This window comes from Aythya fuligula, chromosome 5 (genome assembly GCF_009819795.1).
Source record: "Aythya fuligula isolate bAytFul2 chromosome 5, bAytFul2.pri, whole genome shotgun sequence".
Classification (NCBI taxonomy): Eukaryota; Metazoa; Chordata; class Aves; order Anseriformes; family Anatidae; genus Aythya; species Aythya fuligula.
This window is the reverse complement of record NC_045563.1, coordinates 56532914-56556006: the sequence shown is the minus strand read 5'-3', so window position 1 is coordinate 56556006 and position 23093 is coordinate 56532914. Positions and strand designations below refer to the sequence as shown.

At 42.8% G+C, this 23093-nt stretch overlaps 1 protein-coding gene across 5 annotated transcripts in view; it reads left to right on the top strand.

Annotated features, from left to right (window-relative positions):
* The window catches only part of BDNF (brain derived neurotrophic factor), a 48896-nt gene extending 33243 nt beyond the window's left edge, over positions 1-15653 (top strand). For all 5 annotated transcript variants that reach the window (XM_032189040.1, XM_032189037.1, XM_032189038.1 and 2 more), the window contains exon 2: positions 14579-15653. In XM_032189040.1, the coding sequence (XP_032044931.1) occupies positions 14600-15340 (741 nt within the window). In that variant the 5' untranslated portion in view covers positions 14579-14599 and the 3' untranslated portion in view covers positions 15341-15653. The remainder of the gene's footprint in view (positions 1-14578) is intronic.
* Positions 15654-23093: the final 7440 nt, after the last annotated feature.

Sequence of the window (23093 nt, the reverse complement as noted above, 5' to 3'; positions counted from 1 at the left end):
CTACATGCTCTGACATAATCTTAAGTTGTTGATGTTGCTTACAATTACAGGCTCCGAGCCATCAAATAAGGAACGCTTTTCATGAGCTTTCCAAGCTAAGCAGGTCAAATAGTCACAGAGAGAGCGTAGATGATCTGTAGGGTTGGAGTCATGTTTTCTCCTCTTCAGTATTCAGGACCTAATTATCAGTTGACAATAGACAGGTGGAACTCAGCTGCTGAACACAACTATAGCTATGAACATCTCATTGGGACAGTCTGTGGTATTGAAGATGCTGTAGATTTTATGTGATGGGCAGGTCTTGGCAACAAAAGAAAAAAACCAACCCCATCTCAGCCAATTCCTACCACTTAAAAATTGTGAGCGGAGGACTGGGTGAGATGGTACTGATTTGAGATGATGGTAATCCTTTAGTAACACTGATACTGGTGATAGCAGAACAGCCCATTACAGCGTAATTTAGGTCCCACAACTGGATACAGCTGTTTGAAGACAAGTACCGTGGACAACTAGAGAAAGCAGAAGGAAACTTCATCTAGTGAATTCTCATGCCCCGGTGACAGCTGCCATAAGGCTGTAGCAGTTGTATACTCCTCTCGATAAGAATATTGTATTTTTCAGAGAAGTCAGTTTGAAACCAGTTAATTAGGACAGTTATTTCTGGCCGTGGCATTTGTACAGAACAGAAGGCATGATTGTTCTTATGTTTGTTTCTCCGAGTCCTTTGATCGGCTAGAAGCTCTCGATGCTTTACGCTATAAATTACCTCAATACTTTGGCAGTTCATTTCTTTTCTTGTGTACTTGGTTAGGAAAATGCAGAAATCCTTGTGACTCAGCTTCAGACTACTATAAATTATGAAGAAATGGGGGAGGGGGTCACACTTCAAATTAGGAAAGGCAGTTCTTGGAGGCTGGGAGGAATACTGGTTGCTAAATTTGAGATAAGCATCTCCTGGTATCTCGAAATCTGAGCAGCTACCGCCACCTAGAGCTGCATGGCACAAACACGCCGCTATGGCCGGCTCTCCGGCTGTGCCTGGACGGTGAAGATGAGTGGGGCTGCAAATCCCAGTTGGTCCTCCTTGCCAAAAGCCACTTGAGCGTGTGCATGAGCGCTGTGCTGAGCCCTGGGACAAGGGTGGTGCCTGCGAATCCTGTTGGGCGATGCAGGTAACGAGTCTTTATACGCAGTCTTCCTTAGGTGGCTTAGATAGGTAAACAAGGAGGATCACTTTGTGTAAATCATTTGCTGACTGAACTTCGCAATACACCTGAAGATGTTTGTGCAAATCAAATTGCTGTGGGTGCCAGTGAGACTTGGTAGTGTCCAAAGCGCTCACTGAAAAGGTGCGATGTAGAACTGGTTCCTTAAGGGTCTGTGCTGGCTCGTGGCAGTTCTCGTTTCCCCTGCTCCCTCATCGAGGTCTAGGAGTGGGCAGCCTGCAGTAGATGTTTGCTGGGAAAGAAAAACTTCTGATTTTCTTCATACATTGACTCTGCAGCAATTAGCTTTGTTTTGGCAGACCCGGCATTTTCCCAGTTTCAAAATTAAATATTGAGGTGAAACTAGATATGTGGATATTTGTTGCTACTCCAAACCTAACAATGTGGAATATGTTTTTTTATATCTACTCTGCTTAGGTTATAGTCTTGTTTTGTTTTGAGCTCACAACTTTATATTTGTATGTTTTGTACACCAGTTTTTGGCAATAGGAGGCTCTGCATTTGGGAGAGCAGAATAAGCAGCATTGTTCCTTATTTAATTTGCCAGGAACTGCTTACAAGGAGAATCAGTGTGCCTTTTTCATTCACCAAACTCATAATCTCATCTGCTGTTATTTCGGCTCAACTCTTGCGGACACAATATATTTTGGGGGCTCTTCATAACAACTGCTGGCTTAGGGCTGCCAGAACGCCCCATGAAGTAAGACACCCACCACAACCAAACCTCAGTGGGAGCTGAGGACTTCGAGCTCGTAGATTCCTAAAAATGCAAGCCCTTGGTTGATAGTATGTACTGACTGTCTTCGCAGGTGATAGTTTTGGTAATGTTTTAAAATACTTTAAATCTGCCAGTGTCAGGTATATCAGGATAAGGGCTTAATGTCTGTTTTCTGAGGGAAATGAGTTATACTATGGGAAATGGAGGAGCTGCAGCACATGACCATTTGCCATTCAAGTCAGGAGGCAACTGCAGGCTGTTTATACGAGGCTGTATGAGGAGAGAGCCTTCATACCAAACACTGGAAAAACTACCCGTGGCTCGGCATCCAGCCTCTGCCTCTCCACTACAGGCACTGGGCTACAGTTTGGTTTGTAGTCCCTGATATACATGTACCATAGCAGGAAGGTACTGGCAAAAGATCAAAGTAGGAGAAATTCAGCAAAGTGCTGTTGTATGCTCTTTAATAACTCGGCATGCAAAAGACCTGAAGCATGTTGCTGCAGTTAAAGCTTAATTCTGTAACAATAAGAACAGGACTCAAGTCCTTTTATATATATATTTTTTTGAATCCTGTAGTATCCCTAGCACATGTTATACCTTATCTAGTGTGATCAAAACACAGCTTTCTTTAAACATAACAGCTCCTGGAGAAATGCAGTTTTGTCTAGATCAAGGAATTAGAGGTTATGATCTCTGGATTCCTTAGTCTGTTATGCCATTTACTTTCTAAGCTTGGTGCAAAGTTTAGTATCCATATGGTTTAGTTTACCTTTCTTTATGCTGGGCATGGCTCTCTGGAAGTGTTCAGTACTTGATATACTGAAATGAAAAGAAGCAAAATCTAAACTTTATTCAAGGGCTGGATTAGCAAGTAAACCAACCTCCCTGTCGTCACAGCTGTCACCGCGCTGCAGAGGTGTATGGACACTGTCGGGATGAGCGACGGGACTTGTTCTGTGGTATTTCTACATAATTGTGCCTGCTGGCTGTCTGCATTAAGACTGGGATCTTCACTTGGTATATACATTCCTTTTGAGTTGATGATCCAGTTTGAGCTGTAAATGCCAAGAGAAAAATGTTGTTTGATAGAAATTTCTACTGCAAACCAGCATGAGTCCAAGGGGAATCAAAGCCAGTAACAAGTTCAAGCTGGCAAGGGTGCCTTAACCAGAACCCGTGCCAGGAAACTGTGGTGGAGTAAGTTTGCTGCTGAACATCGTGACTGCCCTTTATCTTTACAATGGCTTGACCCAAAACTAGAAATAAATACATCCCAAGTACTCAATTCTTGCTTTCCCAGATATAAACGTAATGGTTTATGTCAATGTCATCATTTTTTGGCATCTAATGTTCTGCATTGGTGAAGAAAGGTCCATTTCATTTAACGGGAGGCAAAGAAGGATGTTTAACATCTCACTACAACAGCAGGGTACTGGTATGGTGTATGCAGGTTGCTGCCAGTGAAATGGTGCACAGAAAGGACAGGCAGGTGCTTCTTTGCAGCTAATCACAGAAATACAAATGTTGTGTAATACTTGGCCTCAAGCTCAAAAATGAGCTTTCCCCTTAAAGGTTAATGATTGACATCTGAATTCAAAGTCAAGAACAAAGATTGGAAGACTCATTTCAAGTCCTGTTCTCTTTATTTTGTATTAATGAGTAATTTCTGCTGCCCCTAGTGCAAACTTTTTCTGCAATTTTAATTGTGAAAGTAGCAGTAATGCTAATGATGAGCGAGGATATTTTAAAAGGATAAGTCAGACAATTCCACATACCTGCATTAAAAAAAAAAAAAGGATCGGGTGGCAAAAACTAAGATTTAACAAGGAATTACTTAGAGGTCAATGCCTGCAGAGGTTGACTGCCTCCAGGTCTGAGTGGAGGTGGGACATTGTGAATTCCATAATCCTCAAACATCAAGTCATATCTGTTCTTAATCAATATTGTTCAACACAGGTATTGGATATTTTTTTTTCTTGTTCTGACTCCTGTAACTGAAAATTTAAAAATCTTGTGCTTAGAAAAAACAAATCATTTCACCTGCCTTTGGCTAATGAAAGGACAGCTATGCAGTGACAGCTAGGAAATGCAATAAATACCTTCCATGTCTCCTCTAAATCAAACACTCTGGAGCAAATTCTCAGTTGCGAGGCACCACCAGACCTGTTAGCATTCAAGTCGTAGTCACTATAAAACCACTGAGGGGGAGTTGCCGATGTTCTGCATACCTTGTCATGTTCAGGCACACTGCCAAACGTGACGTGTGGTTTTGACTAGGACTGTCTGGAGCCATTTATATTTCTAACAAAAAAAAAAAGCATTTGTGGGCATAACACTGCTGGTATACTGAAATTGGGTTTTCTTTTTTCTCCCTTTGATTGTTTTGATTGGGATGGGACCTGCTTCATTCCCTGTGCAGGCCAAGCATCTTTATTATGAGCAGGCACAGCTTTGCTCATCTCCATTTTATGCAAGTTAAGGCTGACCTTTGGTTCCTGGCAAGCGGCCTGTTTTGCGTTTATAGAGCTGGTAAATACCTACTTGTGCAGCAGTAGTTTTTCATGGGAATAGGTATTTCCTGAATTTCATAGCAAATTTGTTCTGGCTAGAAGCAGCCCCTGGATGAGAGAGGAAGTTGTGCTGCTTTTCAGTTGAAGCCTCCTAGAGGTTTTAATGGTGAAGAATGTTTCTGCATTAGCACTATTTGCCTCCTCTTCTTGTTTGTTATATAATGGTTGAGCCCACAAATTAGAAGCATGAGGCTAAAAGCTGAAGAATGAAGGAAGAAACAAAAAGCCATATGGCGATAGCAGGAGGTCCTGCCACCCCACCTTAGGCTCGTGACAACATGCCCTACATTTAACCTACAGTCAGGAACTAATTAACAACACAGATGGAATTGAGCTAGCATATGTATTTCAAGTAATACCCCTAAGGTTTTAATCAGCTGCCCAGCCTCTTTCTGGGTTAGACATGTAAGTTGCCATAGAGTGGCAAAATATTTGAATGATGCATGTGGTTAAGGTAGCTTGTGGTAGTGGCTGGAGCAAGGGAGCGGGGGCTCCCATCTTCTCCAGTTCAGCAGTGACTTGCCATGCAACCCAGGGGAACTTGTTCAGGCCTCTTTATGCTTAGTAGGAAAAGACCATTTCTGGGATGGTTCCTCTTCACCAAAGCATGGTGAGATGCAGTGCTTGCAAAGCACTCTGGAAGCTTTGATGGTCTGTTCCGTAAGAAAAGTAGAAGTGGAGGCTCAGCACTGTAAGTACCAGGTCTCTCTTCTCTTGCAATATCTGTGAGGTTTTTCAACCTCTCCAGAATTGTTGATCATCTCTGATAAGGCAGCATTGATTTTGGCTAGGATAGCAATTTTGAGGTCATCTATTGAGTTGTGCAGAAGTTTAGGAGAGGGAGAACAACTAGCTGTTTCCTGCAGAGTCATTTCATGTTTCTCTCTTTCCTCCCCCAACTCCTAGCTATTTGAGGAGAGGCTCTCCTTCCCTGCAGGGCAGTAGCATCTGCTTATGTGAAGGGACAGGTACTGAAGTTTTTATAGAGGAATGTCTAATTACTGAAATCCCATCTATGAACCTACCCTTTGGAGCTTAAGGGCTCTTACAGCGAGGACTGTACACTGGCAGTAAAGCCACTTTGTTCTGTTAGGGGTGTATGTGCATGAAACAAAACACCCAAAAGCGGTGTGGAGGGAGGTTGGATTGTGTTGGCCTGGATTTTGCATACTTTTGTTTATAGGCATGTCTGGGCTATTTGTGTGCTTATGTCGGTGGGGGAAGGGAGGAGCTAGTCTGCACACCTAGGAAACTTTTTTTCTTCCTCTTGAAAGTGTAATTATTACCAAATATGCATGTGTCCCAGAGGAATCCTGAGTGTGAGCAAGCTGTGTTACTTAAACCAGTCACAAGTTGTTCTGATAGAGCTATTAGCTATAGTGTTGGCCCCATCTGATTTTTATGACCACATAAATGCTGCGCCACCTTTGTACCACAGCTGGTACAAATCTGTGGAGAGCACTATGGATTGATGCTAGGCAGTGACTCTGGACACCACAGTCAGGTCCACTGGAATGTACTACTTCAATGAGCCCTAACAGTTCTCATGGAAATAGATGGCAGCATGACAGGAAACTATCTTTGCATCTAATGACTATATGAGAAGTCATCAGCCAGGTACATTTCATTTTTAATTGGGGGGATGGGATGGGACAACCCATGTCAGTGCGTCATGTTGACAGAAATCCGTGTAATATTCCTCCTGGCAAGAGATTAGACGATTATACAGCTGGGAGAAGGCATAAGGTTGATTTAAAAAAAAAAAAAAAAAAAAAAAAAGGCAGTCTTGCGGGGTGGGGGGGGAAGGACTTTTCTTTTTCCTTACGTTCCACTACATGTTTGTACCTTTAGCAGGGTGACTACTGAAGGTCTGTGGGTCCTAACTGGCTGGGCAACTGCTGCTGAGCCGGTGAGGCTTGCCCAAGGAAGGCTGGAGGAGGAAAGCTCCTCTGGGTGGTCTCAGCTACTTGTGTGCCAGTTACAACACATGACTGTGGAAACAGTGCTGTCTGTGGAACTTGGATCCCTCTGAATCCAGTTGAAGCAGGCCCCCAGGTTTTTAAAATTGTGTTAGGGACCGAAAACCAGGTGTAGTGATTGCAGAGGTTTTTTCAACATGAAACCACGTGGTGGAGGGGGAAGGGCTAACAACTGTAATGCTTGGAAATCTGTGGTATGCTGCTTTGTCCTAGTAAAATGTCAGTGGTGAAGACATCATGTCTTTCCAAAGTGTTTTCAGTAGTTATGCTAATATATTTACATAACTTTGTAGCAACAATGTTATCTCCAAAGATAAAGCAGTTGTCATAGCAGGACACGTGCAGGGCTGGCTGCGTAGTGAGATGGGTTAGACTGCTTAACCCATCCAATGGCATTGATGTCCTCAGTAAGTTAAAACTCTTCATTATTCCATTTATGTAGCTTGAGGTGGCTTTGTGAACTTAAAATAAAATCTGTTCCTGGTCTGGTTGTCCCTGTGTAACTTTGGACTCCAGAAGGTGCTCCTCTGGTACCTCAGCAGAAGCTCTCATGCCCTGTCCATGTACGCAGGGTATTTCTGTGCAGGTGCTGTGTTAACAACGGGACTCAGCATGTGTTGAGAAGTCTGCACAGGAGGGCGGGCAGCCAAAAGATGACTGATAACACTCCTGGCAAATGCAGGCATATTGTTAATACCTGTCAGGACTCTGACAACAGGCATTTCCAGTTTCTGGTTCATGCATATCACAACATACTGATCTGCTTCATTTCAAGGACTGACTATGGCTAAAAGCAAGGTATTCTCTAACAGCAATGCCACACACAGTCAGGGTCTCAGCGAAGGTAAGTATCTTGCAGCAAATGGGCACAGCCCTTGCTCTTCTCCCTTGCTCAGAGAAAGCACTGCCTGCCCAAACCATGGGTAACTGCTCCATCCGATGCTTACGCTTTTTAACCATTTGTTTTCCTTGTCTAAGCTTGGCTTACGTTCCTGGTGAGTGCTTAATGTTCTATAGGTCCTAGGAAACTTGCCTCTCGCAGCAGAGCTGATGGGTGCGTGGGATGTTATACATGCTGTTCAATAGTTCCCGGGCACTCGTAAGATCCAAGTTTAACTGGTACAGCAGCTTCTGGGTTGTTCGCGGGCTGCTGGACACATGTCACAGTACAAAGGATCCAACTCACGCTAGTTTGCATGCAACATGCTCTGTTCTGTTCCCGCTCTCGAATGCCAATTATCCTTGACTTCAGCGGGAGCTTCATGTGTGTGCTTGGCAGAATAGCTTGGTCCTGTGACGATTCAGCACAGTGTTTCATACCAAAGAGCAGTGGTGAAATGGAAGACAAACCACAGATGCTGCTCTAAGGTCTGAGACTCTGCCCTAATGTTCTTCCACACGCAGGTTGAATTAAATAAAGCTCTAGTGGCTATTGAAGCGAATGATTTCGGAGAACTGTAATTACCGGCTGTCATGGAGGAACCAGACACTATGTTGGCATGGAGTAATTATTCCATGGAGCGGCTTTGTGGTTGGCTTTTTGTTTTGTTGCTTGGTGTGTTTCTCCTTAGATAACCAGTTCTATAGGTGAACTCTGCTTTCACTGAATTCATAATTGTCCTTCTGAATGAACGCAGTAGTGGCATGAATCTGTTGTGACACATACTCCAAACCAGCTTGATGCAGCTTTCGAAGCCTGAAATCCATTCAGAAGCCGGAATTCACTAATTCTGAGGTCTTAAACTTGGAAGTCGTATCTCTGCTGTCCAGTATTTCTGGCATGGCAATACAAGTATCGCATATCTTACCCAATCTGCTCCTGATGAATAACAGAAGTAGGCCTGCTGGTAGCATCTTCTATCTGAAGGGGACTTCCCCATATACCTTGATTTCAACATGAAGGTTTGGCAAAAAGAAAAAAAGTTGCGGTTAAGTGAATGTTTTGATAAGCACAGTGGCATGCACGTGTGCCCTTTTGGAGTTGAGTTTACAGTAGTTGAGTTTGTTTACAGTAGTCCTCCATAAAACTCCTGTGTGGTTTGAGTGCCCCTTGCATGGGATGCTGCACAAACAGCTGGAAAAGCAGCATGTGTGTCCCTCGCTCAACAATCGATTCCCATTGTAAAAATATAAAAATAGTGCACATCTGTTCTCTTCTATGGGTGTTGTCTCTCCAAAACCCCTGATACCATCTGTGAGCTTGGCCTGCTCTTTCTCTACTTGTGCACGCTGCCAAAACCCATCCTGCTTGTTTCCTGGTATGGGCAGAATGGGTCTTAGATCTGTCCGACAGAAATCCTGCTGGGAACTCCTTGTAGTGCCGTACTTGGCCAATTGAAGTATAAGCATGCTTGTAATGATGAGACTGTCTAGTCTACGCAATAGAGCGTCTGAATTCTTTCTTAGAGCTCTGAAGCATGCGAGTCCTTTGCATGGCTGTTTGGGCATCCAGAAAGGTATGAAGAAAATCTGTAGGAAACTCTGATGCATAAGGCAGTGAAAGATCAGGGTGTAATGTTGGGGCGTTAATGTTTTGGCATTGATTTTCTTTGGGTTCTTTCCCACCTCTGTTTGATGGGAAGAAGTTGTGATTTTTTTTTTTTTTAATATCTTGAGGGAAGAGTCCAATAAACCTCAGGGACCCCATAAACTCCTTGTAGTACTTTAAACAGATGCTCTCTAGAGCCAATGGAGGCACTGCTGGAGATGTTGTGTTCTCGGAGGCTGTACTGTGGGCAGTGTTCAGTAGCATGAGATCAAAGACAATTTCTTATGTTAAAAGTTGTAGTATACAAACTACTTTAAATTTGCTTGTAATTTGTCTTAGTCTTCAAAATGGTGTTGACTTAGTCTTTGCCATCTCTGGCATTATGGCTAAGTAGATTTTATTCCCTCAGGGTAAACCAACATGAGGGAATAAAAATGAAATGTTTTTTTTTCTTCCTGACATGAAGCACCAACTTACAAGAATACAAATTGGGTGTGGGTGTGCCTGTGTATGTATAGATGGGAGATGGGGGGGGCTATATTTTCTGTAATAAAAAATAATTATATAGTTTGCATAAATAGCCGTAAGGATAACCATAGTGCGTCAGACATCCAGTTATGCATGTGTTAAAGGTTAATGCTGTTTGTTCTGAGTACACTTAGTCTTTGCAAATCATGTGCTGACATGCATCCCATTTTGGTATCTGTTCACACACTCCAGTAATGATGCGTAGAGAGGAACTCATGCCTGTGCCATTCAGTAGTATTTAGTAAATTGAACTTTTGTATAAAGGTCTTAGAAAATGGCAAGGCAGAAAATGAATGTCGTCTTGCTGCTAATTTTATCTTCCACTGCACATTCCTTTCTGGAGATTAAAGCATTCTGAATCTATTCACTACTGAAAGTTATTTCAACTTTCATAGCACATATCAGGATGCAGAAAAGCAAGTTCATGTTCACAGCTGTTCCTCAGGTCTCTCTGCTGGAAATACAACCTGTTAAGCAGTTAGATTTCTGCTTAAAATAAGTAAAACTAATGAAATAAAAATTAACTAGTGAATTCTCATTGAATGCAAATAGAGAAGTAAATAGTACAGATAGGTAATTGACTGCATATGTAAACTAGCTGTAGATAATTGACATGACCTTCATTTAATGAGCCTCCTTCCCATTAGTGGAGACGACTGCCACAATTAAGTGCCCTTATTCTAGCTGTAATTGTATGGACTTCATTGAAGTACAAACTAGGTCATGTCTTCCTGAGATCTGGTCCATGGTGGGTGACCTGTTTTCATTGCTTTGGCTTCACTGTGCTGCATTAGAGAAGGAAGAATGCTCTTGCAGCCATGAGAAAGGATGGCATTCAGGAAACTTGTCTCAAATGTCGCTTCTGACAGAGACATCTTGTGTGACCTGAGGAAGCCTTTTAAAGCTTGGTCTCAAGAGGGCTGGCATACATGTTATTTTAAATAGCATATACCTACTTTTTGCAAGGTAATAGTTGTATTCAACAACAATAGAAGTAAGATGTCCTCTCCTAGAGGAGTCTGATACACTGATGTAGCTGGGTGGGAGGAGCGAAAAAGAGCTGCAGCCTTCACTCATCATTCCTGGGTTGTGGGGTGTAGGGATCTGAACCTCCTACAGCTGGGAGGGGAGAGGATGGATGCATGATAGGACTACAAAGTGAGGCCGCATCATCAGTGATTGGGTTGTGTTTTTTTTCCTACCTGAGTGTGGCCAAAAAGTGGCCACAGCTGTTCTGGCTTGGCTGGCATTTGATGGTATTGGTGTGGTTGTTGCCAGTTGGGTTGCTTCAGGTAAAAATACGCCGTTTCAGAGTGCTGATGAGCCTCTGGGGGAAGAAGTTTAATCTACCTGGGCAGCATCTGCCATGGGAGTACCCAGCAGGGCTGAGGCATCTCCAGACAGGGCCTTGCAGTAGCAGATGTGCCCGGGATGGCAAGGGGCAGTACCTTACTCAGACTGGGGAAATAGGCAAATGCAGCTTTGTCCCGTGTTCCAGCCTCTCTTCCACTTCCACATGGGGTGACTTGGTGACTGCCTCGAAACCGGAAGGGTGAAGGCAATCTGTTGGTGTGCAGGGTGTACGAGGTGCTCGGTGTAACAGGACAGCCGGCATCTGTAATCTTTACTGTATAATAAAGGTTTGACAGCTGGGAAGCAGAAAGAAAAGGACGGGCAACTGCCATCCAGTTTGTTTCCAGTGCCTTTTTTGGAGCCGCATGGTGGTACTAGTCCTGCCTTGCTAAGTGGGAGGTGAACCATGCACTCGTGAGGCAGTTCAAAAGCAGCTGAAAGACTGTTTCCAACCACAAAGGGAGGATGTCTTACTCTGCTAGTGCGCTAGTAGACTTAGAGCAACTACTACTAAAAGTTATGACCTCTAAAACAAAGAGGCTTCCTAGGTGTTCACAGATGACTTCATCCTGTTAGCTCGGTATCATTTTGTTGCTGCCCAAAACTGACTGTATAGGACCATGTTAGAATAATTTTTTTTCACAGCCTGCTTACACTGTTCAGAATAGTCAAGGACTCTCTTATGAGCAAGTAGAAGTTTTTCTATGTTCACTTGATAGCAATACTCCATGTGTCTGTACTGCCAAAACTTAATTTGACGTAATATTTTACTGATAGAAATGGGAGGGAAAGGGGTGGCTATTAGGGGGCCACGTTCACTTGTGAGTAGTGGCTGTCTTAAAGTTGTGGGTTTTCAAAGCCTAGCTGTATGTTTTCTTACTACCCCAAATAGTGACAGTCAGATATCATTGAATGGGACACAAATTGATCGAGCTTGACAGCGTTTTCCCTCAGAAGTAGAAGGAAACACTGAATAAGGAAGGATTAGTTGAATGTCGGATGTAGAGTAGTGTTAGATCTGGTAACCAACCAGCAGTTGTTGGAGGTTGCTGAGGGTATGTCGAGGCCATGGTAAGCTCTACATCTCTCTGCTTTCCCTCTTTCTTCCTTGTAAGAAAGCTGTCCATGCAAATGAAATTTCACAGCCTCTATTCTAGTCACTTTGGATCCCATCAAGTTTATTGCTACACTAACAGCCCAAAGGTAATAGTGAGGGATGTGGCTTGTGCCAGAAATCATTGCATCTTTTGCTCACCTACTAAATTATAGTAAATATAGCAAATACTCGGCCTTCCAAGAATGAACTTAACCGATGTGCGCAGACTTCCCTTAGTTCTGTGCTTGCCTTAGTACCCTGTGTGTTGTGCCCTACCTCTTCTGTGTTGGAGGGCTCTCTAGGGCACTACGTGCTCAGACGGGATCCTGCCTCTGGAGTCCAGATATTGGCTGGGACCTTTGGGCACTACTCTAACAAAAATAATGGGAATTGGATTAGGAGCCAGAAGATCTGTTTTGTGTTCTTTGCTTTGGTGGTCACAACACGTGATATGGGGTTTGGTTTTTGTCTTTTTTTTTTTCTTTTATATGAAAGATATGAAAGAATTCCTGAAGAGGGAGCATATGATGTTCCACTGGCTCTGTCCTGGTATGCTAGGGGAACCACCCCTTCTCCCTCTGTCTTGTCTCTCTGTGTTTGATAAAGGAAGACTGATAGCCTTCTTCCTTGTGTGTAAATCACGTCTAGTGTGTTTCTTCCCTTCAAGGAAGAAATCTGATATTGCTCTCTAAAATGTTTTTTAAAATCCTAGGATGAAAAATCTGCTAAATATTAATGTTCTGCACAGTTAGAGCAAACACTGTGTTCCTGTGAGTCACAGATGTCAGGTTTGTTTAATCTTAATAAATCTATGCCACAATAACACTTAAACAGGAAGAGATGGAGGGAAGAAAGTGGAGTTGGACTGGGGTGGAGATGACTCTTAGCTGCAGTCGTGTTCAGTGGTGGGGAGGGGAGGGGCACAGACACAAAACCAAACACTTCACGCGCTCCCCAACACTTCATTAAGTAGACTTAGAGATGTACATTTTGGCCACTGCCTCTCTAGTACATATTTCATTTTTTTGTATGGTTTATGATAGATTGCCTTTCCACGTTGGAGTCCTAAGAGTACTAGTTTCCCACAGCATATTTGCAGGAGATGAAGTAAGGCTTTTTACATAGCACCCTGTTGGCAAACAGAAATAGCTTTTACTCCAATGAGTGCTGCCAAGTATGAGGTACTTCCGAATGAACTTCAAAAGCTTTGAAACAAGCATTAGCTGCTGCTTCAAAAATGTGAACAATGCCATTGCTTTCTAGCAAGCAGGACAGATGAGAGCCGGGATCGGAAGGAGGAGAAATAACAACTGGGCATGATAGATGCTGTAGTAGCACTTGGGATCAGACAGAAAGCATAGCTGTCTATCACAGCAGGGTTTGGGATGTTCCTGTTTTAATAGTACCTTAAGGATGTACTCCATACTTCAGGGGGAAACAATCTCTACCCTGAGGAATGTATGATCGCTAGACACTCAGCGAAGCATTGGCGAAGGAGCAGTCATACAAGCCCAAACTGTTTGGAGTGTTGGTACGAAGGAGTTTGCTCAGGCTGGTGAAAAGTTTTCTTACCAGCACTCACTCATGGTGCTGTCCCTCTGTGCTCAAGTCAAGTGTACCTATAAGCATCAAGGCACAGCCCATAACATGCTCCAGAACTGGGAGCAGAATGGGGGAAATAAAGAAGAGCTGCTGTGTTAAATAGGGCAAGCAGGGCTGCTGCCTGGTTATGCTCCTGGTTGGTTGTGTTGTGTGTTTTTGTTTTTGTTTTTTTGTATGTAGCCATGGGTTTAAATAGAAACTTTGCCTGCTTGAGAATAGGTGGTGAGTGGCTCTGGGAAAATAAGGTACTGTGGTTCTGGTGCTGTTGTTTCAGTATAGCTCCTTATCAGCTCTGTAATCCAGTAAGCCCTTTCCATGGCATTCACATGATGTGAGCAATCTTTCCAGCTCAAATTTAGTACGGCTGCAAGCATGCTGTCCTGCACCTTTTTCTTGTTCTATATTTGTGCATACATACCTTCTACTTTTAGATGAGGAATTGACCTGCTGAGACCCCAGAGGTGTACAGATTTTCCTGTGTTTTGAAGATTGCATATAAAATACAAATGCAATTTATCCTGGTCGTGTTCAGTTTCTTGTGAATTTAACTATTTTTGGCATGGAGAGATCTTTAAAATCAAATATTTGCATTTGTTCTTTAAATGGAAGTCATACCTTTGACACTCATGAAGCTGCCTTTTACTGCTCAAATGTTGCATTGCTAAATAGCAGTTCTGCTTCTGTTATTATTTGAAATAGGTGCAATCAGTCAACAAATAAAAGGTCCATATAGTATCTAATCTAATGCTTACCACAGAAGGACATTGGCACATAAGATCTGACTCACCGTAACAAATGTTGCCCAAGTTTTGGCATGTGATTTATCTGAAAATCTAAATCAAAGAAACACCTTGGTACAAGACTATGCTTTATCACTGATAATGAGTTGCAGCTGCATATGCAGCAGATCTCTGCAGAAAATGCATAATGTCTCATGACAACCCAGTTGAATCTTTCTTACTTGGTCCTTTGTAAGTTAAATACTTTATTTTTTTTTTGTTCTTGTCCTTAACAGTTCCACCAAGTGAGAAGAGTGATGACCATCCTTTTCCTTACTATGGTTATCTCATACTTCAGTTGCATGAAAGCTGCCCCGATGAAAGAAGCTAGTGTAAGAGGACAAGGCAGCTTGGCTTACCCAGGTCTTCGGACCCACGGGACTCTTGAGAGCCTAAACGGGCCCAATGCAGGTTCAAGAGGACTGACATCGCTGGCGGACACTTTTGAACATGTGATAGAGGAGCTGCTAGATGAAGATCAGGACATCCAGCCCAGCGAGGAAAACAAGGATGCAGACTTGTACACATCCCGGGTCATGCTGAGCAGTCAAGTGCCTTTGGAACCCCCGCTGCTCTTCCTGCTCGAGGAGTACAAAAACTACTTGGATGCTGCAAACATGTCCATGAGAGTCCGGCGTCACTCCGACCCAGCTCGCCGTGGGGAACTGAGCGTGTGTGACAGTACGAGCGAGTGGGTGACGGCGGCAGAGAAAAAGACTGCAGTGGACATGTCTGGTGCGACTGTCACAGTCCTTGAAAAAGTCCCAGTACCCAAAGGCCAACTGAAGCAATACTTCTATGAGACCAAATGCAACCCCAAGGGGTACACAAAGGAGGGCTGCAGGGGCATAGACAAGAGGCACTGGAACTCCCAGTGCCGAACTACCCAGTCTTACGTGAGAGCTCTCACCATGGATAACAAGAAGAGAGTTGGCTGGCGGTTTATAAGAATAGACACTTCGTGTGTATGTACATTAACCATTAAAAGGGGAAGATAGTGGATTTGTGTTGTATAGATTATATTGAGACAAAATTATCTATTTGTATATATACATAACAGGGTAAATTATTCAGTAAAAAAAAATAATTTTATGGACTGCATGTATAACTGAAGTTTATACAGTACAGTGGTTCCACAACCTATTTATTGAACATATCCATGACCTGAAAGGGAACAAAAGTCATTTGCGCACAACTTAAAAAAAAACAACAAAAAAAAAAGCAAACTAAAAAGTCTGCATTACATTCCTCGATAACATTGTGGTTTGTCGCCGTTGCCAAGAATTGAAAGTATAAAAAGTTTAAAAAAAATAAAAATAAAAAATAAAATTGCATGCTGCTTCAATTGTGAATTGATGATACTGTCCTCTTTCAGAAAAAAAATGAACCAAAACATTCCGTTTACATTTTAGACAGTAAGTATCTTTATTCTTGTTAGTATTATATCTGTTTACTGCTTTTAACTTCTGATAGCGTTGGAATTAAAACAATGTCAAGGTGCTGTTGTCATAGTTCTACTGTTTCTCTTACTTTTGAGCTCCCATCAGATAGAGGAAAAAAAAAGATAAAAAATCATTACCTTATCCTGGATTAAAGACCAATTTGTTTTTTGTATGTTGTGAGGTGTTTGCGATAGCAATCCAACTACTGACAAAAAAAAATAAAATAAAAAAAGGCAACTGAAAAAGAATGGTGATGTTCCACTTCACATTGTTGAACTTCAGGCTTAAAGACAGCACTTATTTAACTGTCTGACAACATGCTTTGGTGTTTTTTTTTTTTTTTTTTTCCAGTCACTGTCTTTTGAGACGTGCATTTTCTTATACCATGTTTGATTGTGTTTGGTTCCCCCCCATGCCCCTCTCAAAGGAATGGGATGGTGATCTTTGAAATGTTTCACTTACCATACAACTGGAGCTTGTCATGCAGAAACTATTCTTTAGAATGTTGAGAGCAATGATTGTAATGTAACAGGATCCTGGGCTTGGATCAAATGTCTTGGTGAAGCACAGCAAGAATGTCAATACAAAAGGGTCTGGAATGATTACAGCGAAGCAGAGGGATGTCATGGGACTAGATAGCTTAGTTCAGGGATAAACAACAGTGTTTTGGCTTGACTGCTGCTCTCCAGATTGTAGTCAGCACTGAATTTGGTCCTGTGCGTGCTGCCTGAGAGAAACAGCTTTGCATTGCGCACTGATGCACGTAGTGCAGCCTTCTGCTCCAGCGTGTGTCCTGCAGCCACAAGCCTCGACGTGCTGGGGGAGAGCACAGCGTACAAACGGTTGTGGTATCTGTGCTGGAGAGACCCCTCTGCAACAGCAGGGGAATGAAGCAAAAATTGTCCAAAGATTCCCTGCCTCTGGTTGAAAGCAGTTAACATTTATGTGAATGCAGCTCTAACCCTCCTGTCAGCCTTATTCCATGAAACAAATTGGCATTAAAAGTAAACTTGAAGTAAGTGCTAGAGTAGCAGGCTGAACATCTGCTTTGGTACAGATAAACTTACTTATCCCTGTGCTGCTGCTCTAACTACCCTGACAGAAGTATTACTAAAAAGTAAGGTTATAAGCTTGAGAGTTTGGGCATAGCACTTGAGCTGGCTACAGTGGGTGGAGAGGCAGAAACAGCTCGTTAGTGAGCTTACTGAAGACAGATGTGATAATTGTAATCACTGTAGGTGAACAAAGACGAACATGCTGCAAGATGTAACTATTGCAGAAGCTGCAATGGTTACGCCTTTCTGTTGAAATTAATTAAAACTTGGACTAGGCAAAGTTTATTTGGAATATCATCCCCCACAAGTATTACCTATGAAGAATGCATTTAATATGTTTATGTCCCTCCTAGTAGAAACCAATTCTGTAGGTTAACAAAACTAGTGATTTCTTCTACTTAAAGTAAGAGGACCTCCCTTTGCAATTTAGCGGATTGTCAAAGTAGAGCCATCCCAACTGTAAAATGGAAACTTTCTGAACTTTCTGTAGTGGCTGCGAGTCCACTGGACCATAAATGAGAAGACAAGGTTAGGTGACCCATTAGAACTTCAAGGTTGAACTATTGCAAATTAATTGTAGGTATGTAGGCTCCCACATAAAAATCAGGCAGAAGAATATTGTATTGAAATGCCTCAAAACTATAGCCAAAGTATTTTTTATGCAGCCTGGACATTGGAGCAAAGGAGAATTTCATTTTGCTGTAGCCAGTACCTGTCTGTGTATTACTCTTTGCCTTTAATGACCCAAATGTTACTAAGGCGCTATTCTCAGCAGTGTTTCTAAACTACTGCAGAGAGATGGTGTAATGGTAGCTCCACTGAAAACTAGGTTTTGTTGTTTAGGAAGGGGAAAGGATGATGCTAATGAGTGAATACCAAACAGATCATGTAGACTGGAAAAAAGAAACTGTGGCTAGGACATAATGGTAATCTCAATCAGATACGTGAATAAAGTAATTCCCAGTTCAAATAAATTGAATTGCTAAAATAAGTGCTAACATCTAAATCATGCCAGAAACAAAGTTCCTAATTTCACAAAGTTAATGATGGTATATCTTTAACTCAGTCATCCTCACCTGGAATAGGTGAGAGCGTCGCTGGTGTTACAGAATTCAAACAGTTGGATGGTAGGTTCAAGTTGTGCCATTAACTTTCTAGATGAGTAAAATAAATAGCTCTACTCATAGAATAGCTTGGTATTTAAACTAACTCAAAAAGATGGCCTCCATTCAAATACAAAATGGAGAAAACCATTTTTTTATTTTTTATTTTTTGACCAGGGAATACAAATGCTAGTATATTAAAGCATGAAAAACAAGTGGCTTCTACTCTACTCTGTCTTTTGCAGCAAAGCCACCTGATGAGGTTTCTACTCCTGTTCCCCGTTGCCCATTCGCTGACTGTAGTGTGAGGAGCCTTGCAGGAATAATTCCTTTAAAATACACCCAAAGGGGTAAAGTGCAGCCCGTGCAGGTTGGGAGAACTAAAGGATGGAGCTGAGAACATACAGAATGACGTCTAACTACTTCTAGAGTGTGTTCCCATAACACACAACTTATATGCTGATTGATGCTTTCAACATCCATAACGTGAAACTGGCAATTAAAGGCAGTCCCATGACTCTCAACTGCCCGACCCGCTACGTACATGATCACAGGCTCGGGAGTTTTAGTTAAACAGAGTTGGGGGGTGATGGCTGGGTGGGGGGTTGGTTTTCGTTCATGTCACTTAATTAAAATCTTGCTGTGGTCTGTTTGTGACAAAGGTATATCATGCATGTCAGCAGGCCTAGTGCTGTGTTAAAGTAAAGACTCTTGCAAATGTAAGTTCATGTCTGTGGCCTTGTTCTCTACTATTCACCTTGTGTAACATAAATATTTATTGTATATTTATATAATTTTATGTTTTTTGGGAAAAACTGAAATTGGCATTAAAATTTAAAAGCAACTGCGTCATATTGTAAATATAATTAAGCTATATTTAAGTGTACTGATTAACATAATATATGTTTAACTATAGAGTTTTTTATGTTTTTAAATATATTTTCAAAATATATATAAAACTTGGGGTTTTTTGGGGGACCATGTGACTCTTTTCTCTAATTGTAAAACAAACTTGAGTTTTACTATAAAGATGTGTGTTCTTTGTTTTAAAACAATTTTTACTTTATTTTAGCAATAAAATCTCACTTGGAGGGCAGATAGCCACCTGTTTCATAGCGGGACAGTTAGCAGCGGGAGGGGAGGGGTGGCAAGAATTTGCTTTCCACAAAACTTCGGGATACTCACAGAACAATGTAGTACTAGCCCGTAAGTCCTCATGAGACTAAAAACCCATGAATGACAAATGTAAATGATTTTATTCAGATATGAAATAATGAGTGCAATGGAAGGGAGTTGGGGGGTCATTAACATTAATAGCTAACGAATAAGTGAGACACAACTTCCATAGCTGTAGTCTAGGCATGTACTTGATATTTAAGTGGCGTCATGGATATTTATATCCAATACGCTGAACTTAGTTATGTCCTCCACAGCGTAATAAGAGTGGAATTCCTTGGATTTAATGTATTGTTAGCATTGCTAAAAGAATATGCTCTACAATAGCTGTCAAGCCTCTGAATATTTAATTATCCCAAACTCCTAGAACAATCAATAAATCTTCATGATGAATAGAAGACTTTCATAGAACTTAAGTGGAAAAAAAAAAAAAAAAAAAAAAAAAAAAAGCACAAACCCAAACTCCCTTCAGAAATGCTGTTGCCGTGAATTTCCCAAGAGAGCGGTGCCAGCAATGCCTCCGCGAGAACCTAGTAAATGGTGCATCTGCAGATTCTCGTTTATATTAAACGCACACGCGTGCACGTCGCTTGGGCTATTGCTGTCTCGAAGAAAGCCCCCAGCAGCAGTGAGAGGCACGCAGGGTGCTGCTGGAGAGAGCAAGGGGGCCGTGCTCCCAGCACGGCGTGTTGGCTCCTTGCTGCAGCAGCTGCCCCCCCAGCAGCTCGCTGCCTCTGCCGCGGGCTCCCTGCCAAACACCCGCCAGCCCCCGGCCCTCTTCCCAAGACGGCGACAGAGAGAGGTGGGGGAGGCTGTTTTGGCTTATTTTGCTGTTAAGCTTTTGGCACAGGTACCCAGGGAAGAAAAGAGGCACCCTAAAATCCTTCTTTGAGGTATAGGGGAAGACGCAGGAGCTGACAGTCCATGCATAGGCTCTACTGAATCTTAGCTTTGTACCCATGCACAATCTGGGAGGGGAAAGGAAGAGGTGTTTCCATAGCTGTCATCACTTGGAGCAAAAGCTAGGCTTTTAAATTGCTCAGCCAGAGAGCAATGGCAAACAGTAAAAGAAGATTTTTGAACAGAATATCAAGGCACCATTAAAGTGCAATGAGAAGGTGAGGACATTTATCTCAATTTGTCCCAGGTGGATCCAATACTCTGCTTCCACAGGCTACTTCTCCTAATTAAGATCTCATTCAGAAGATACCTTCTGGCAGGGCAATTAAAATGAAAAGGGAATGAATGTGCTTGTTTGGAGTAAATATAAACAGCTGCAAGGCTACACCTTGGGAAGCAATTTTAAAGTTGGGAAAGTTCTGCAGTGGGAAAGGAAAAGATTTTCTCAACTGCTTTTTGTGTTTGTTTTTTACAAAAGGCTTGCTACCATTTAGGGTACCTAAAGACTGTGGTATTGTTATAAACCACTGGAGTTGAATTGAAAGGGCTTTTTCATTTGGTTGGTGGGGTTTTTTATTTGTTTTGTTTTTACATCTCTGGGAGAGAAATGCCTGGAGATCTCACGAGCAGGTCCAACTTTTCCAGGCAACAAAAGAAAGATTGGGATTCAGCTGTGGAAATTGAGATGCTTCTGGAAATCAAGTCTTTTAAATCTCATCCTGTTACATAGAGGCAGAAAGCACCCAGAGGTAAGCTGCTGCTTGTTACACCAATGCTCTGTTGAAAGCAACTACACACAGCTGCTGGTTTTTCCTTTGTTGTCCTTAGGGTGAGTTGCTGAAGCTTGCCTGTGACCTGATCTGTTCTTTCAGGGGTCTGTACAAAAACCACAAATACCTATATAAGCAAGCTAGCTGTTGGTGCTGCTGGTTCCCTGTTGGCAGGGCTGCTGCTATAGTGTTGGCTCTCTGTGACTTCAGCTTGCTGAGGATTTGGTATCCAGGGTGCAGAGAGAGCAGGTACTGATGTCTGGTCACAAAACCCTCTGCACAGGCAATCTCCAGGGATGTGGGTTGCACGGTTGTATGCCATATGCTCTAGTCAGGTGCCTGTTGCAGTGGAAGGGATGAAGGGATGTTTTTCAGTAGATTTCTGGGAGGGCAGTATGCCCACAGGTAGGAACCAGCCCCTCTGCTGCTGCAGATCCCTGTTCCCTGACCAGGAGGACAGCGAGGGCTCCTCTGCTGCTGGGAGCTGCAGGCAGTGCTCGCCTTCCACACAGTCTACCGGGCTTAGTGGTGCTGGCTTGCAATAAATGCCTTTCATACAGAAGCTCAAGCAGGGTTGGATCCATGCGGCAGGAGCAGCCCCTTGGGTGAGGAGTGTGAGGGGGAAGGCAGTAGGCGCTGCTGCCAGGACAGCTTTGGAAGCAGCACCTCATGGCACCATGCAGCAGGTGCTTCCCTGCTGGACCACTCCCTGCCTTGTACCAACCCCCTCCCACGTTTATTTAAAACTTTAATTAAAAAAAAAAAAAAAGGTCTGGTCTAGCTTAAGACTATAAAGTACTGGAATTTAAAAGTTAAAGCTGGAGTTCACATACGTAAGCTAGGCTATCTTCTCCTACTGCGTTACATTGGTTATAACAACCTTTTAAAGGACTCAGACTCTGGATAAGTGCTTAGGTACTTACTGCACTAAATATTCCTTCAACTGGCATCTACACCGAGTATCTTAAATTACCCTAATAGGGTTTCCAATTATAATTTTTTCTGACCTTTAACTAAAGACCACTCTGCTGGGAAACTCATTTTTGCTCTAACCCCAGCGCGTTCCTTAATGGAAGCTTCACTATATTTGGACTCCAGTCTTGGGAATCTGTTATTTAAAGACAATGTAAAGTCTATACAGTCATGTTTGTGTTACAGAAATAGTTAGTGCTGCCAACTTTGTCATTTGAATTTAGGAAATAGCCCAGTGAGGCTATGCCGCTTCCAGTTCTGCTTTCTGTTCTCACTTGAATACACGTAATCATGTCCAAACTGGTACAGCTGAGAAATTGAATGCAGGGACATATGAGAGAGCGTTGAGAAACATAAAGAGAGATTCTCGTGGGCCTTAGCAAAAGTAAAGCACAGATGATGTGATGCAGGACAGCAACCTCCTAAGTGCTGCTGCCACTGCCTCCTCTTTCCCTAACAGGCTGCACAGCTGCACCTGTGTCGGCCAATTCTCTGCTGGAGTGGGAGCAAGCAACAAAAAGTGTGTGCTTACTCCTGCTAGGCTACAAGAAGCATGGGCATCTTTTACTGGAACCAACAGCACACAAACAACTCCTGTTCCTGCTGAAACTGCAGCTTTTTTATTATTATTATTTCTTAAAATGAAGCAAGAAAAAAAATACTTCATCACCTCCCAAACTAATATCCTTTTGCTCCTGTAGGAGCAGCTGCTCCAGGAGGCTGGATCCAGCTACCTGGATGTAGACATCCTGGTGTAGATGCAGATGTGGCTGCTGGCAGAAGGTCCCTGCTAGTGCTCGGGTGCAGCAACACCCTAGGGCACTGGTGGCTTCTTCTAACATCACATCACCTTCCACCTCCCCATCTCTGGGACACTTCTCTCACTTCAAACCAATATCAGTCTTAAAGCTGATGTGGGTTAGATGACCTTGACCATTCTTATAATCCTTAGAGGTGCAGAAGAGAGTCGTAAGCAGCCTCAGTGTGACTGTTCCCAACAGCCATATCACCTTGCGGATTTTCTTTTACACATTCACTCCTTGCTGTGCTGGTGTGCAATGCTTGCTTTGCATCTCAGGGCCGTAAGCCCAGGCATACTCACCCAGCTGTGCTGGCAGCTGCTGTGCCGATCAGGGAGCTGCCCCAGCAGCAGAGGGCACGGCTTTGGAGACAGAGGGGACTCTGCTGTAGGAGATGGTACAGGAGGCTCTCCTCTCCTGGCTGCATAGGGCTTGGATAGAAATGAAGTGTGTGTAAAACAAGTTTGTACTAACTGACTGCCAGACATGATAAGGTCTAGGGGACCCAATGTTAGGATTCTGACAACCCATAG